Source organism: Balaenoptera acutorostrata, chromosome 18 (genome assembly GCF_949987535.1).
Source record: "Balaenoptera acutorostrata chromosome 18, mBalAcu1.1, whole genome shotgun sequence".
Classification (NCBI taxonomy): domain Eukaryota; kingdom Metazoa; phylum Chordata; class Mammalia; order Artiodactyla; family Balaenopteridae; genus Balaenoptera; species Balaenoptera acutorostrata.
The window spans coordinates 12167245-12183611 of record NC_080081.1 but is presented as its reverse complement, the minus strand read 5'-3'; the positions used below and the strand labels follow the sequence as shown (position 1 = coordinate 12183611).

Below are 16367 nucleotides of genomic sequence, written 5' to 3'. Positions count from 1 at the left end.
CAGTGTCCCTGAACTTTGGTATCGTGAAGTCTGTCTAGGAACATCTTAGGCCATAGCTGCCTGGTGTACATTGGGAAGTTAATGCCGTGTCCATTTACCTGTGAAATTGTCATCTAGTGACTGCATTTCAACCCTTATAAATACTTTCTAGTAATTCTACATGCTGGCTTTCCTTATACCCCTGAAGATAGCCATTGTTCACAGGACAATTCATATAATGCATTAAAGACATCTATTTTACAGATGAATTTTAGGAACTATATAACATTGTTCAAACTCTAAATTAACTTCTCCCTATATAAAAATTTGGGTCCCATTGAAAAGTCATTTTTGCATCAAAGATTTGTACAAAATAATAAATTTTAAGGAAAATTTTAAGACTTGGGACCAGGCTTATATATTAACTAGATTCCAAGCATCTATTTCCAGCCTCTTATTATTACCAAGATATGCTCAGTATGGTCACAAAAATCTCTGCTGACTCGGTAAAGGACCTGATTCAGAGGGTAACTCTGCCTCTCCTCGGGTGTTCCATGAAGTGCTTAGTTGAACATCATTCCATAAAGGCATCCATTGTATGTTGATATTTTACTTGTTTAGACTTCCAGCGTTGAATTGTAAAGTCTAATTTCCCACTCTGTAAATCTAGATGAAGTTATCAAATTCACTTAGTTCCAGGAATTCTCTGGGAGACGTGAGTGCTTGCCAGCTGGTCAGATAAATTGGTGATTCAGTTTGTAACAAATAGGAAATGTCAAGAATGGTGAGAAAGAAGAATTGTGAAACTGGAATGTGGTCTTCTCTTAAAAAGATCTTATGATACAGGAATTCTTCCACAACTTCTTAGCACCTGGCCCATTTCTATCATGTTCTTACTAGCTAGCCTCTGCAGATTTTACTGGCCAGAGTAGAGGACCTCGAACAAGTAGCCGTGCCTAAGTTATTCATACAGCTCTATGGAGGCAGGTGTGAGGAATTGAACTCAAGACCCCCGTGAGCCCGGCTGGTGAATTCCCAGGTGCTCTCAGCATGACCGAGGGTGCGTTGCTTTGACAAAGAAGTGGGAACTAAGATCGGTGACCAGTAATCCGTTCAGCTGTCAACACTGGATAAACGTAGGGGTGTGTGTGCTGGGGTAGCGGGGGGGGGGGGGATACGTTTGACAGACAAGGACGGGGTTTACACACCATTACATGTTAGTCCTGCCATCAGGGCGAGTGAAATGACTCTCCTGGTGACCCTTGGACCAGGCGTTCAAAGTCTGGAGCCTGGTGAGTTTGGGATTATCCATGGAGACTACCGCATGCCCTTGGATAACTGTGAATATCTTCTGGATTTCAACCATGAGGACTACGGGAGCATAAAGTGGTGTCTGTTTAAAAAAAAAAAAAAAGAAAGGTGCTTTATCGCTGGACACAGAAGCATCTTTGCTGGCTCCTCAGGTCACGCTGTCGGGTGGCCTAATGGATGTGCCCATCACTGTACTTGTCAGGCTCTGACTGCTACTGCCAGTTAGTCTCCTGGGTTACTAATTGGCTCCTAAATTGCTCTGCTCTTAGCAGAGGGGAAGTGAAAGTATAAAACCAGCAACTGGAGACAACACTGCCTTGAAACATTTTTGTTGCAGCGTTTGATCTGTGTGGTGAAATCGGATCCATTTTGCAAGTGGGTGGTTAGGAATCTACCAGACAGTGAAGAGAAACCAAGGCATATGATTCTAAGCTCTTTAGGGTAGAAAGGGAAGATGATATATATGAACCCACTTTCTACCCTAAAGAGCTTAGAATCATATGCCTTGGTTTCTCTTCACTGTCTGGTAGATTCCTAACGACCCACTTGCAAAATGGATCCGATTTCACCACACAGATCAAACGCTGCAAGAAAAATGTTTCAAGGCAGTGTTGTCTGCAGTTGCTGGTTTTATAGATTCAGGGTATAGAAAATACATGTTATAGTATTGATTTCAGCAGACATTGAGGGAGTGCCAGGGGCTGTGCTAGCCAATAGGAACAGAAAGGTGAACAGGTAGCCCAGAGTTTCACTGGGGAGACAGACTCGTAGATGTTTAACTACAGAGAATACAGTGGAATGAGTAATTGTATTCACTTGGTTCATTCATTCATTTCAACAAGACTGGTTGGCATTTAGGCATTGTGGGTAAGGCGATTAATAACCTATGGCCTAAAATAAATAAATAAATAACCTACGGCCTTTACCCTCAGTTCCTGTGAAGTCTAGATGAGAGTCTATGCAAAGTCTAGAGAAGAAAGCCGTACATTCTGCCACATTTGCGGGGGGGGGTGGGGGCAAGAGGAACAGGGACAGGCTTTCAACTGACACAAAAAGGGCATGGGATCATGAGTTGAAAAGTTACAAAAATGCACACTAATATTTATAGCAGCTTTATTCACAATTGCCCAAACTTGGGCAACCGAGATGTCCTTCAGCAAGTGAATGGATAAACAGACTGTGGTCCATCCACACAGTGGCATATTATTCATCAATAAAAAGAATAGAGGAAACTTAAATGCATACTGCTAAGTGAAATAAACCAATCTGAAAAGGCTACATACTATACGATTCCAACTATATGACATTCTAGAAGAGGCAAAACTAGAGAGACAGTAAAAAGATCAGTGCTTGCCAGGAGTTTGGGGGGTGGTGAGGGTGGAAGAAGAGAGCACAGGGGATGTTCAGGCTGGTGAAACTCTCCTGCGTGATCCTGTTATGGGGGCTCTATGATAGTATGCATTTGTTGAAATCCGTAGAACGATACAGCACAAAGAGTGAATCCCAGTGTAAACTATGGACTTTGGGTGGTGATAACGTATCAGTATTGGCTCGACAGTTGTAACAAATGTACCATACTAATCCAAGATGTTAGTAAGTGGGGCACTGGGTGTGGTGGGGAGAGGTGCGTGAGAACTCTCCCCACGTACTTCCTGCTCAATTTTCTGTAAACCGAAAACTGCTCTAAAAAAATAAAGTCTATTATTTTTGTAACTTATTAAGTATTTACAGTGGTGTGTTAATTTCTGCTGTATGGCAAAGAGATTCAGTTGCACATATATATACATTCTTTTTCATATTCTTTTCCACTATGATTTATCACAGGGTGTTGAATATGGTTCCCTGTGCGATGCAGTAGGACCTTGTTGTTTATCCATTCTATATAGGAGTCTGCATCTGTTAATCCCAAACTCCCAATCCATCCCTCCTCCCCCCCTCCCCCCTCCCCCCCGGCAACCACAGGTTTGCTCTCTATGTCTGTGAGTCTGTTTCACAGATAAGTTCATTTGTCTCATATTTTAGATTCCACGTATAAGTGATATCATATGGTATTTGCCTGTTTTTTAAAATTTATTTATTTATTTATTTATTTATTTATTTATTTATTTATTTTGGCTGTGTTGGGTCTTCGTTTCTGTGCGAGGGCTTTCTCTAGTTGCAGCGAGCGGGGGCCACTCTTCATCGCGGTGCGCGGGCCTCTCACTGTCGCGGCCTCTCTTGGTGCGGAGCACAGGCTCCAGATGCGCAGGCTCAGTAGTTGTGGCTCACGGGCCCAGTTGCTCCGCGGCATGTGGGATCTTCCCAGACCAGGGCTCGAACCCGTGTCCCCTGCATTGGCAGGCAGATTCTCAACCACTGCGCCACCAGGGAAGCCCCTTGCCTGTTACTTTTAAGGGGGGTAGTGCCTGGCATTGGGGTAGGGAGGAGATGGCAGAGATCAGCACGTGAGTGTGAGGGCAGCACGAGAAGGGAATCGGTGATGGACACGGGGCCGGTGACCAGGGTGTAGTGGTGGTGCCTGGTGGCGAGCTGGTACAGACTCGGGCTTGGAGTGGCTTCCTGTAGTGGGAGCTGCGGTTTGCGTCCGTCGCTGCCTGTCTCAGGGCGTAACTCCCGCTGTTTCTGTTCCCAGCAAAGAGCCCCCGGGAGAGCGCTGCTGGATGCGGTGTGCAGCCGCCTCAACCTCGTGGAAGGAGACTATTTTGGCCTCGAGTTTCCCGACCACAAGAAGATCACGGTAGGTGATGTCCATTGGGATGTTGCTGTTTTACCGTCTGTTCGACTTGGGGGGAGGGAAGTAATGGGGACCTTCCTTGGCCATACGGAAGTGTACAACAGAAAGTGTACCCAGAAAGCCCTTGATGATCTGTTTTTGAAAGTAACGTGTGCATATGATTAGCAAGTTCAAAGAGAATACCCAGTGCAGGCTGTCCCGCCTCACCATCTCCCTCCACCTCTCCCTCTAAGAACCACCATCACCAGTGTCTTGTGTATCCTTCTGATAAGAGTCTGTGTATATGTGAACACAAAATGCGTAATTTTTTTTATATACTGGGGTGTAGTTGATTAACAATGTTGTGTTAGTTGCATTTATTTTATTTTTTAATTTTATATTAGGGTATAGTTGACAATGTTGTGTTTCAACAAACACATATTTTTGAAATACGATAACGTGAGGAAACAATACACAATGCCCTATACTCCACCCACACACCGTTCATATATCCTGGACATCTTTCCTCTTCAGCACGTAGAATCCACTTCCTTCCTCTTCACAGTTTCGTGCTGCTCTGCTGAATGGATGTGTCATAACTTACAGCCTTGGCTGTAAAGGGTGGGATACTTAGGTTCTACTGAATCATTTGCTTTTACAAAGGATGCTCCAGTGAACATACTGATAACGTTCGTGTTTGCATTCGTGGTCAAGGGTTTCTCTCAGTAGTTCAGATCCAAAGGCACGGAAGTGGCATTGTCCGTGGGTTTGAGCATCTTAAAGTTTGCTAAATATGTCATGTTGTTCTTTAAAAAGGTTTCACTGATTTGAACCCCAAGTTTAGAACATAGAGTACTGTTCTTTTTTCTCTTTTGGCCGATGGCACTTTCTTAAGGCTGTATCCTAGTCTACCTCTGATGAGACACCCTGTTAGGGTGTAAGTTCATGGACTGCATTTCTATTCCGCGCACACTGAGTGCCTGGAACTTTTGCTGGCCCCTGCACTGGGGATCCAACAGGAGTGAGATGGAGAGAATGTATAATCCAGGTGGGGCATCAGACTGAGTCAGTGGCCAGTTCAGGACGTGTGGCAGGTGGTCCACTGGAGCCCGGGGGCGTTGGGCAGTGGGAGCAACAAACAGCATTTGTGTTCAGGAAATCCTTCACAGATACTGCGAAACAGCGTCCTATGAGGCCAGTAGGAGCTGCCCTGATAGAATGTTCCAGGGAGAGGGGGCACCAGATGCCCAAAGACCAGACAGCAAGTGGGCTATTCAGAAACCTGCAGATAAGGCTGAAGTTTAGAGGTGAGGGAGCAGGGCTCCGCTGATGGAGGTGAGAGAGAGCACAGGAGCGAGGTCTATCTGGAAGGGCTTTCTGCCCCATTGCCAGCTAGTAGAAACAGAAGATGAACCACTCACTTAATTTCAAGTTTTCTAGCAGTTATGTTCAAAAAGTTTTTAAAAAGTGAAATTAATAGCCTGTTTAATTTGATTTAACACATCTAAAATCATTATCATTTCAACATGTAATCAGTCTCAAAACCTACGAATAACAGATTTTTACACTTCTTTTCCTGCTAAGTCTTTGAATCTGATATGTATGTGACACTCCCAGCCAGACTAGCTGTATTTCAAGTGCTCGGTGGTCATGTGTAGCTAGCGGCCCTTGTATGGGACAGCACAGTTCTGTACCGAGCTAATGTGTTTAGGAAGCTGGTAATGCGTTTTAAAGGGAGCGTGGGGGGATTCCCTGGCAGCCCAGTGGTTAGGACATGGGCTTTCACTGCCGTGGACCCGGGTTCAAGCCCTGGTTGGGGAGCTCAGCTCCCACAAGCCGCGTGCGAGGCACGGCCAAAAATAAATAAGTAAATAATAAAATGAATAAAAAATAAAGGGAGTGTGATACAGTCTGATTTATGGCTTAGAAAGACAACTGTAGCCAGGTTGGAATCGGACAAGAGTCAGGAGAGCTGTTCGGGGTTCGTGGTATGAGGCTGGAGATGGTGCTGGCCGGGGCTGATGCGGCGTCTGGGCATGGCTGGCGGGAACTGGTCCTGCACCTAAAGACGTGCACAAACTGTGTTTTCTAGACATACGCCTAACCTCTAAGCGCTCTTTGCCGGTTTCTAGTGCTTATGTTGACTCGGAGCTGCCCTGACTCCCGGTCCTCCTTCTGGTGTGGTGAACGACCACAGACGGGCCACATGTAATTCCACATCCATTTATGCATCTAACAATTATTTTGTGCCAGTGCTGCGTCCTGCATCACACTTCACACCGCAGAAGACACCTGATATGAAGGGACAGTTACTGTTTCCGGTCATTAGAGGAGCCTGCTTAGGAAGGTCGACAAGGAAACAAATAATTATCATACAGTGTAGCAAGTTCAGTGGAACATTGTTTCATAAACTTGTTTTATGTTAAAATAATGATTCTCAAGACACTTGAAGGTTTGTTCTCTCATTATTTCTAGCAGCCCTGCCTGCATAACTCAGGGTCCCAGTGGCTTTCCTGACTCCAGTCTTGTCCGGTTCCGATCCTGCTGGAGTTTCTTTTCTCAACTGTAAATTAGCAGTGGCGAGGGTACCAAGACTGAGAATTGTTCCTATCTGGGTCAACCAGTTAGCTAATGGCAGAGCTAGGATTCTAACCACCTTCTTCTGACCTCAAGTTCAGTGCCTTTTTTTTTTTTTTTTTAATTTATTTATTTATGTCTGTGTTGGTCTTCGTTTCTGTGCGAGGGCTTTCTCTAGTTGCGGCAAGCGGGGGCCACTCTTCATCGCGGTGCACGGGCCTCTCACTATCGCGGCCTCTCTTGTTGCGGAGCACAGCCTCCAGACGCGCAGGCTCAGTAATTGTGGCTCATGGGCCCAGTTGCTCCGTGGCATGTGGGATCTTCCCAGACCAGGGCTCGAACCCGTGTGCCCTGCATTGGCAGGCAGATTCTCAACCACTGCGCCACCAGGGAAGCCCCCAAGTTCAGTGCCTTTTGTGTTGACCTTGGGTGCTTCTCTTTTGCTAGGGTTTACAGACCTGTTAATCTTTCAGGGTACCTCCAGGGCTGACTTGTTTCAAGTTTTATCAGGCTTGACTTTTGTGATTTCATCATTTCCTTATCATATTGCTTAGGAATGTGTTCAACTGCAAAATTCCCTAAACCCATTAATGATGACTAAAAAATAGATATTGTTACAAATAAAGGCCACTACCTGAGTGCTTACCATGCACCAGGCTGCTGTAGTTCCTGTGGACACAACAGCAAACATGGCCCATATTCTAAAGCAGGGATCAGCAAATTTTTGTCAAGGGCCAGATAGTGAATACTAGAATAGGCTTTTCATGCCAGAGAGTCTCTACTCCAGCTATTCAGTTCTACCCTGGCAGTGTAAATGAATCGGCATGGATTTGTTCCAGTAAAACTTTATTTATAAAATAGGAAGCTGTAGTTTGCCAACACGTGCTCTAGGAAGTAATAGCTGTGTGCAAGGCATCCTAATAGGTTTATGTACACTATTTCGTTTATTCTGGTTCATTTATTCTAGCCCATTATACCTCCTTTTTCTGATAAGGAAGCTCAGGCTTAAAGAGTAAGTCATTTTCAACAAGGCACACAGCTGAGCAGTGATAGATCCAGGATTCAAGTTCAGATCTTTCTAAATGCTCTCAGTCACCGTTCCGCTCTGACCGTGTCTCTATATTTTGCTCTATGTCAATTTCAAATTGCAACCTGAAAGCTAATTTCATATAATTTTAAAAATAGGTTGTTTTAACAAAATTGATCTGTGGTATTAGATGGGGTGGTGCAAATGGGTACAAGGAGGGCTTCTGGGGTCCTGGCCATGTTCTTTTTCTTGATCTCAGTGCTTGTTCTATGGGTGCAATCAGTTTGTAAAAACTCAGTGAGCCATACCCTTGTAACATGTACACTTGTAATGTGTGTGTACACACACACACACACACACACACACACATCTTCAATAAAAGTTTACCCCCAAAATGCAGTGAAATAAAAGCACACAGGAACAGAAATAATGACCAAAAAGCACCCAGAGGCTGGCTGATGGAATCTGTTTTGGAAGAGCCAAGGTCGAGTCTTGATGGGATGAACTGAGGGAGAGCCACTCACGTGTGAGACTAGTAAACACTAGCTGCATTTCACCTCTGCTCTCAGATTAACTTGCTTGAAGATTTAAGATTTACATCATAGGGTTTTTTGTCTCCTTCCCAGATTCTGTCAGTGCTGACTTCCTAGCTGGGTGTTGTATCATAGTGGTGGGTTGGACTGCCAGCCCCCAAACCCCTGCTTTGCCTCTTAGCAGCAGGGTGACTGGGGCAGGTTGCTGGCGTTCCATTGCCTCACTTTGCCTGAAGGTAAAATGGGGACGATAGTGCCCATTTCATGGGGTTTTTGAAACGATCAAACACGGTATCTGTCAGCATGTAGCCCGGGGTCTGGGAACTATGTATGTAGTGTTCAGAAAGTATTAGTTATGGAAACTGTCATCATCATTTTCATCATTACAGTTTTTTGTGGTCAAAAACAGATAACATGAAATTTATCATCTTAACCATTTTCAAGTAAGTCTACAGTAGTACAGTGGTGTTAACTATATTCATTGTTGTGCAGTAGGTCTCTAGAACATTTTCATCATGTAAAACTGAAACTCCATACCCATTAAACCACAGCTCCCTTTCCTCCTCCCCAGCCCCTGGTAACTACCATTCTACTTTCTGTTTCTATGAGTTCAACCACTTTGGATACCTCGTGTAAGTGGCATCATGCATTATTTGTTGTTTTGGGTCTGGCTTATTTCACTTAGTGTAATGTCCTCAAGGTCCATCCATGTTGGAGCATGTGTCAGAATGTCCTTTTTTTTTTCCTTTTAATATTTATTTATTTATTTTTGGCTGCATTGGCTCTTTGTTGCCACGCTCCAGCTTTCTCTAGTTGTGGCGATCGGGGGCTACTGTTCGTTGTGGTGTGTGGACTTCTCATTGTGGTGGCTTCTCTTGTTGTGGAGCACAGGCTCTAGGCGCGCGGGCTTCAGTAGTTGTGGTGTGTGGGCTCAGCAGTTGTGGCTCGTGTGCTCTAGAGCACAGGCTCAGTAGTTGTGGCGCATGGGCTTAGTTGCTCCGTGGCATGTCGGATCTTCCAGGACCAGGGCTCGAACCCGTGTCCCCTGCATTGGCAGGCAGATTCTTAACCACTGCGCCACCAGGGAAGTCCAAGAATGTCCTTTCTTTTTAAGGCTGAATAATACTGCACTGTGTGGATAGACCACATTTTGCTTACCCACTCATCTGTCGATGGACATTTAGGCTGCTTCCCCCTTGCTTGTTGTGAATAATGCTGCAGTGAACATGGACGTGTTGTCGTTATTATTTTTAATACTACTGTTGTGATCATTACCTCTGCCAGGCTTCTTTTGGGAGGCTGCTCACGTATCTGACAAACCAGCAGGAAGCATGGTTACTCTCAAAATGCCCAGACATGGGCTGTCACAACTGGTTTTGCCCATCTATCTCTACGTAATACACGGGAAGCTAGTTGTTCCCCCAAGGTCCCCGGCATGCAAGGTTGTGGACCTTTATCCCTGGGTGGTAAGTTCAGGCAACTCGCACTGCAGCTCAGCCTTTCACCCCTTTCTCATCACTTCTATCACGTAAATAGCCCATGTCAGAGCGTTCTTCATAGTAAGGGTTTGAAAAAGCTTAAGGGGAGAATGAGTGCTTTCCCTGGTCTAAGATGTATTTCTCAAGATTGGAAATAAACTAGTGATAATTAGTAAGTAATCAATTGTGCTCTACCCTCAATTAGGCTTGCCCCATGGCTTGTCAGTTAATAGAGTTGATGGCTGTGTTTACATGCAAGTCAGGCCCGTGTTGTCCTTGAGTCTAGGCAGCTGCCCCGTGGGATTGCCCCACAGAAGCAGACAAGTCTTTTAATCGGCTTTTTTTTTTTTTTCCATTGATTTGCCTTTCCATGGCAGAGACGCTATTATTGATCTTAGGAACCAAGACCCTTTACTTAACATGCCAGCTGATGGGTACCTAGAGTCTGAAGGCTTGTAAAAGGCCGGAGAGATGTTGGGTTGCCATTGAGGTGGATGCAGAGAGCTCATTGTTCTTGGGCTTCTAGTGTGTTCCCTGGACTCTGCTATAAACTCCACTTCACGTCATTCATTCTTCACATCAGGGGTTGGCAGAAAGAGCCAGAGTAAACATGTTAGGCTTTGCAACCCATACCGTCTCTGTTGCAACTGCCCAGCTCTGCCACTTCAGAGCAAGGCAGCCATAGATAATGTAAATGAAAGATTGTGGTTGGGTTCCAGTAAAACTTTAGTTATGGGCATGGACATTTGAATTTCGTAGAGTTTTCACACGTCATGAAATATATGGCTACTGTTGATTTTTTTTTTCCCCCAACCACTGAAAATCCCATCTTTGCTCTTTGCGCTGTAGCAAAACAGGTCGTAGGCTGGATTTGGCCCGTAGGCCTTTGTTTACCGTCTCTGCTTTATAACATTTCTCCGAGGTAGGTACTTTATCATCCGTGTTTTACAGTGAGCAAATTCAGTGTGAACTGCATAACCAGGGTTATGACCACGAGTCACACACAGGCCCGTCTCAGGCAATGCAAGTTCTCTCTGCTTCACTCGGCTGCCTTTCCTCACATCTCCCCATCTCAAAGAGCTGCAAACACCTGGCCAGCAGAGATGGGTGTATATGTAAGATTTATCTCGTGGGCCTACTGGGGAGAGTGGGAACAGCTCTGTGTTATGGCCTGTAAATCTCTGTTTAAACATTTGCTTTGTCATTTAGCAACTGGGTAGATTCTGAACTTCTTCGATTTTGTACTTTATCTGAAAAAATTGGGATTAATAAATGACTATTTTACAAGGTTATTACGAGGATTAATTCAGATACTTTACAGTGTTGAGCCCAGCAGGCTTCCCGGCATAGCAGTCAGTCAGCCATCTGCTGTATTTTATTTTTGCATTCTGGCTCCGAAACCAGTGAGGCTGGCCCGCCAATATTTCATGAAAGCTACAATGCTCAGTGATCTGATAAACAACTCTGGTTTTGTATAAATAAATATTGGTAAAGGGACTTCTCTGGTGGCGCAGTGGTTAAGAATCCGCCTGTCAATGCAGGGGACACGGGTTCGAGCCGTGGTCCGGGAAGATCCCACATGCCACGGAGCAACTGGGCCCGTGAGCCACAACTACTGAGCCTGTGCTCTAGAGCCCATGAGCCACAACTACTGAGCCTGTGCTCTAGAGCCCGTGAGCCACAACTACTGAGCCCATGTGCCACAACTACTGAAGCCCACGCGCCTAGAGCCCGTGCTCTGCAACAAGAGAAGCCACGGCAATGAGAAGCGCACGCGCAGCAACGAAGAGTAGGCCCCGCTCACAGCAACTAGAGAAAGCCTGCACGCAGCAACCAAGACCCAACGCAGCCAAAAATAAATAAATAAATAAATAAAATAAATTTAAAAAAAATACTGGTAAAGCTCAGGAAGAAAACTGACATCTTTTCATTCATTTTATAATCTTCTTTACGCCAGGAAAAAAGTTTTACCCTTGGCAGGTGTCTTAGCTTAGGCTGCCATAACAAAATACCATAGAGTAGGTGGCTTGAACAACAGATGTTTCATTTCTTTCAGTATTGGAGTCCAAGATCAGGGTATCAGCATGATCAGATTCTGGTGAGGATTCTTTTTCTGGCTTGTAGACGGCCACCTTCTCACTGTGTCTCAAAGAGCAGAGAGAGAGAGAGAGAGAGAGAGAGATCTCTTTCTCTTCTCATAAGGCTGCAGTCCTGTTAGATCAGGGCCCCACCCATATGATGTCATTAAGCCTTAATTACCTTCTAAAGACCCTGTCTCTAGATACAGTCACATTGGGGGTCAGGGCTTCAACACAGGAATTTGAGGGACACAATTCAGTCCATAGCAGCATGCATGCTTTCTAGGGGCCTTGAGGTCATAGAACCTACACCTACCTGGGATGACAGACATCACTAACTGGTGGTTTCCCAGCCCCTCTGGGGTCAGACAGGCCTCCTTCATCTATGCTTAGTTGCAGGCTTCTGACTTTGCTTCTTCCTGGGGGGGCCTATGGACATCTGAGACCAGGAGGGCCTCTTTGTGGAACGTGCCAGGTGTGAAGGGTGAGGAGCACTGCAGACTCAAGGACAGAGGACAGTTCGGGAAGCCAGCAGAGGTGGGGTGGTAGAGCATCCCGGTCACCGGTCACCACACAGAGCAGCCCCGTGGTTCGGCCTGACAGTGGCCGTGGTGACAGGGCAGGTCCCAGGGAGTCAGGGGAAAGGCAGCTTGCTGGAAAAATACAGCTATGGGTAATATTCTATTTCTTAAGCTGGAAGGAAGCTATATGGGGTTTCGTGTGTTGTCAATTTGTTTTTTAATTAATAGACTTTGGTTTGTAGAGCAGCTTTAGGTTTACAGAAAAAAATGAGCAGAAAGTAAAGAGAGAAGAGAGGTCCCCTATGCTGTCTCCCCAGGCACAGTGCCCCTGTTACTGACGTCATACATTACTGTGATGCTGTGTTACAATCGACGAGCTAGTATTAATACATTATTATTACAGTTCCAAGTTCAAATTAGGGTTCCTTCTTTGTGTTGTACATTCTGTAAGTGTTGACAAATGTATAATGACATGTATCCACCATTACAATACCATCAAGAATAGTTTCACTGCCCTAAAAATCCCCACTACACCTCTCTCCCCTCTGAGCCCCTGAGAACCACTGATTTTTTTCCTTCAACATTTTCTTATTTTCTGTGTTCTTGATGCTTCAGCATTTGAGGCCTTGTTGACTGAGGAGAGACTGCCCTTCCCAGGACTAGCCAGTTCTTAGACACAGCAAATGATTCCCCTGCCCGCATACCTCCCATATGGAAATGAACCAATCCAGAGCCCATACTCTGAACCACCTCTTCTATCTCGCCCTTACACTGCAGGAGACAAAAGTCCTCTGCCTTAATCATCCCAGGGCCGGTATCAGACACCTAGAGATGGCCCTACACCCCAGAGCCCACTAAGATGACTCAAGCTAGCCAATCCTAAGCTGCTTACCCTGACTTACCTTGTCTTTTCCCATGGAAACCACAGTAAAGCCTCCTGCCCTCCTGCTTTGTCCTCACCCTTTCTGCCTCCTGGTGGACCCTGGTGCTTCCCTGCATGCCCTGCATGGTGTGGCATGCCCCCTCCTCCTGGGAACCATACGTAACAAACCATCTTTTCAATGGTTGTAACAAACCATCTTTTCAATGGCAGCTGTCTCCTAACCTGTTGGCTCCACCGTATGTGACTAATGAAGGCTACATCTTAAAACAATTTGGTTTAAAAAATACCTGGGGGGCTTCCCTAGTGGCACAGTGGTTGAGAATCTGCCTGCCAATGCAGGGGACACGGGTTCGAGCCCTGATCTGGGAAGATCCCACATGCCGCAGAGCAGCTGGGCCCATGAGCCACAATTACTGAGCCTGCGCATCTGGAGCCTGTGCTCCACAACAAGAGAGGCCGCGATAGTGAGAGGCCCGCACGCCGCGATGAAGAGTGGCCCCCGCTTGCCGCAACTAGAGAAAGCCCTCGCACAGAAACGAAGACCCAGCACAGCCATAAATAAATTAATTAATTAATTAAAAAAAAAAACCAACCTGGAAATAGGTTTCTAAAATGGATAGTCTTGAGAAGGTAGAAGTGGAATCATAGTTTTTGGATCTTCCCAAACCCAAGACCCACATGAAAACAGCTACTTAACAACATCAAAAACCCATGGACAACATTTATGGTAAAACTAGGTGTCAGAGTGTAAGCCCTAGATCCCAAAGTACAAGCAGTCAGAGATAAAACATCAGCCAGACACAAGGTCTGCGTGCTATCAGAGTCTGTACAGGAGGAAACAGAGGGAAGCAGCAGGGTGTCTGATGGGATGGAGAAGAGAACCCCCAAAGAGCCACTAGAAATCCCAGGGGGACAGTTTGAGAAGAACAGTGGAAGCTGAGAGGCCTGATGGTGCTGGAACAGTCCAGCTCCAGTGAGCAGTAACTGACCTTCCAGGACAGGCCACCACTTAGGAGAAACTATGGAGAATGGGACTGAAATTGAGCCAGGTAAGGACAATAGAGAGGAATAATAGAGAAGGGGAGGGAAACAGAGGCAGGAAATCTCGGAAAGCAAGCCACCATGTTTTTTAACACTGCCCAAAATTAATAGGAGAGGAAGCTCTGGGAAGGTAGGAAAGCTACCATGAACCATACTTTCTTCTCAGAAGGTTGGGAAACAGTTTTCACATAAAAATGAGTAACAGAAAGGTATCACAGTCATGATATTAAAAAACAAATACCGGAAAACAAAAAAACTTAAGTGTGTTCCTCCCAACATACCATGTATGGCCTTGCCGAAGGGACCAGTTGGATCCAGCTGCCACATTGTACTCAGTGAGGAGGACAGAAGAACACGTTGAATGGTACCATGAGTGCGCAGTCTGCAAAATCCAGACTCAGAAATTATTCAGGTAAACTGTAAGGGAAGGAGAGGGATGGAGGAAGAAACTATAGGTGAAAAGATACTTGAAGGACATAACATTTTTGAAAATAAGGAAGACTAGAAGATGCACCACTTTGTGAAATAAAACATCAAGAAATGTACATGGTTACTGTAAAAATCTAGGTAGTGGTTACTTTTAGAGGGAGGGGACTGGTTTTAGGATAAGATGGCTGACAGAGTTCTGTTTCTTGACTTGGTTAATGGATACAAGGGTGTTTGCCATTTAATAATTCACTAAGCTGTACGTTTGTTTTCAGTAGTTTTAAGCGTCTGTGTGTTCTTTTAAATTAGACAGTTTTAGAAGGGAGAAAAAAAGAAAATTAAAACAGAAGGAGCAAACTATAGATTGAAGGGGGGAAAATCCAATTAAGTCACCAGAATACCCACGTGAAATCCTTTGAACTGAATTTTCCAAAGCTAATGCAAATTAAACAGATGATTTTAAATTAGTTAAAACCGAGTAGTTGATGTGTTACAAGTACCATGCCTGAGGTCTATTGCTGAGCCCTTAAAAAATAAAGGTTCCCAAAGGTTAAAATTTCCCTGGAGGCAAAGGCCCCCTGAAGCCCCAGGCATTGCATTATAATATTAAGTCCTAGTTTTATTCCAAAACTTTCCTTTGCATACATCTGGGATATCAGATACTGCCTAATGAATTTAATGCACTAATGCATAAAGATGGCCCTCTTTATACATTTCATTTCATACTTTGGTTTACAGATCTATCTTTAATTCCTTTTTATTTAGAGCTTTCCTTGTAAATGAATAAAAACATACCCTCAATTTTTCAGTTCAAATTTTATTCATGCATTCCTTCAGCAGTCAATTTTTTGTTGTTGTTTTGTTTTTGTTTTTTTAATGGGGGGTGGGGATGGGGGTGTAGGGGATGAGGCTAGATTAAGAGAGACTTAATGGACATAATCAGATATGAAGCATGGTCCTGGATTGGAGGTTAGTTTTGACAGATCACAGTAAGGACATTCTTTATTCACATGAAGGAATTTGAATAGAGTGTGATTATTTGGTGAGAAGAAAAGTTTACAAAATAGGAAGATAGAAATCATTGACTAAAAAGCAAAAAGTAGGTTATAAACAATATGATCTCATTTGGGTTTTTTAAAAGTGTATGTATGTTTATATCCACACATATTGCTCTTCAAAAAAAAATGTGGAAGGGACATACATGAAGGCAGTGGGTCTTAAAGCACACTCCCCAGGTCAGCAAACAGCATCAGTGTCACCTGAGCAGTGCAAATTCTCAGGTCCTCACCCAGATGAGGAAGTCCGGGAGCAGAGCCCCCCCGCCCCACCCCATAGTATATGTTTTAACAAGCTCTTAGGGTGAATGTGATACAAGCTCAGTTCTGAGAACAACTTCATTAAAGTGTTAACCGTGGTCTCTTGGTGGTGGACAATTTTTAAAATTTTGCTTATGTGAATTTTCTAATTTTCTAGCTTGCATATAGATGAATTCTGTGCCGATAGATTATTTTTAGATTAAGAGGTTTTTAGTAGCATCCCACAAATTTTAGTTTATTGTGTTTTCACTTTCATTTCAGTTTAAAATACTTTCTAATTTCCCCTTGGTTTCTCCTTTGACTCATGTGTTATTTAGAAGTATGTTATTTTGTTTCCAAATACAAGGATTTTCCACAGTTCTTTCTGTTACTGAGTTTTAATTTAATTCTGTGGTTGCTGGTGAATATAGTTTGTATGACATGAGGACTTTTAAATAATTTACTGATATCTCTTTAAGGGCCCAGAATACGGTTTATTTTGGTA

General features: G+C 44.4%; 1 protein-coding gene across 4 annotated transcripts in view; it reads left to right on the top strand.

Moving 5' to 3' along the window:
* Positions 1-16367, top strand: part of FARP1 (FERM, ARH/RhoGEF and pleckstrin domain protein 1) — a 294466-nt gene that overhangs the window by 185149 nt on the left and 92950 nt on the right. For 3 of the 4 annotated variants that reach the window (XM_057533235.1, XM_057533234.1, XM_057533236.1), the window contains exon 3: positions 3923-4027. The exons of the other annotated variant lie outside the window; for it this stretch is intronic. In XM_057533235.1, the coding sequence (XP_057389218.1) occupies positions 3923-4027 (105 nt within the window). The remainder of the gene's footprint in view (positions 1-3922; positions 4028-16367) is intronic. 4 annotated transcript variants of the gene reach the window in all.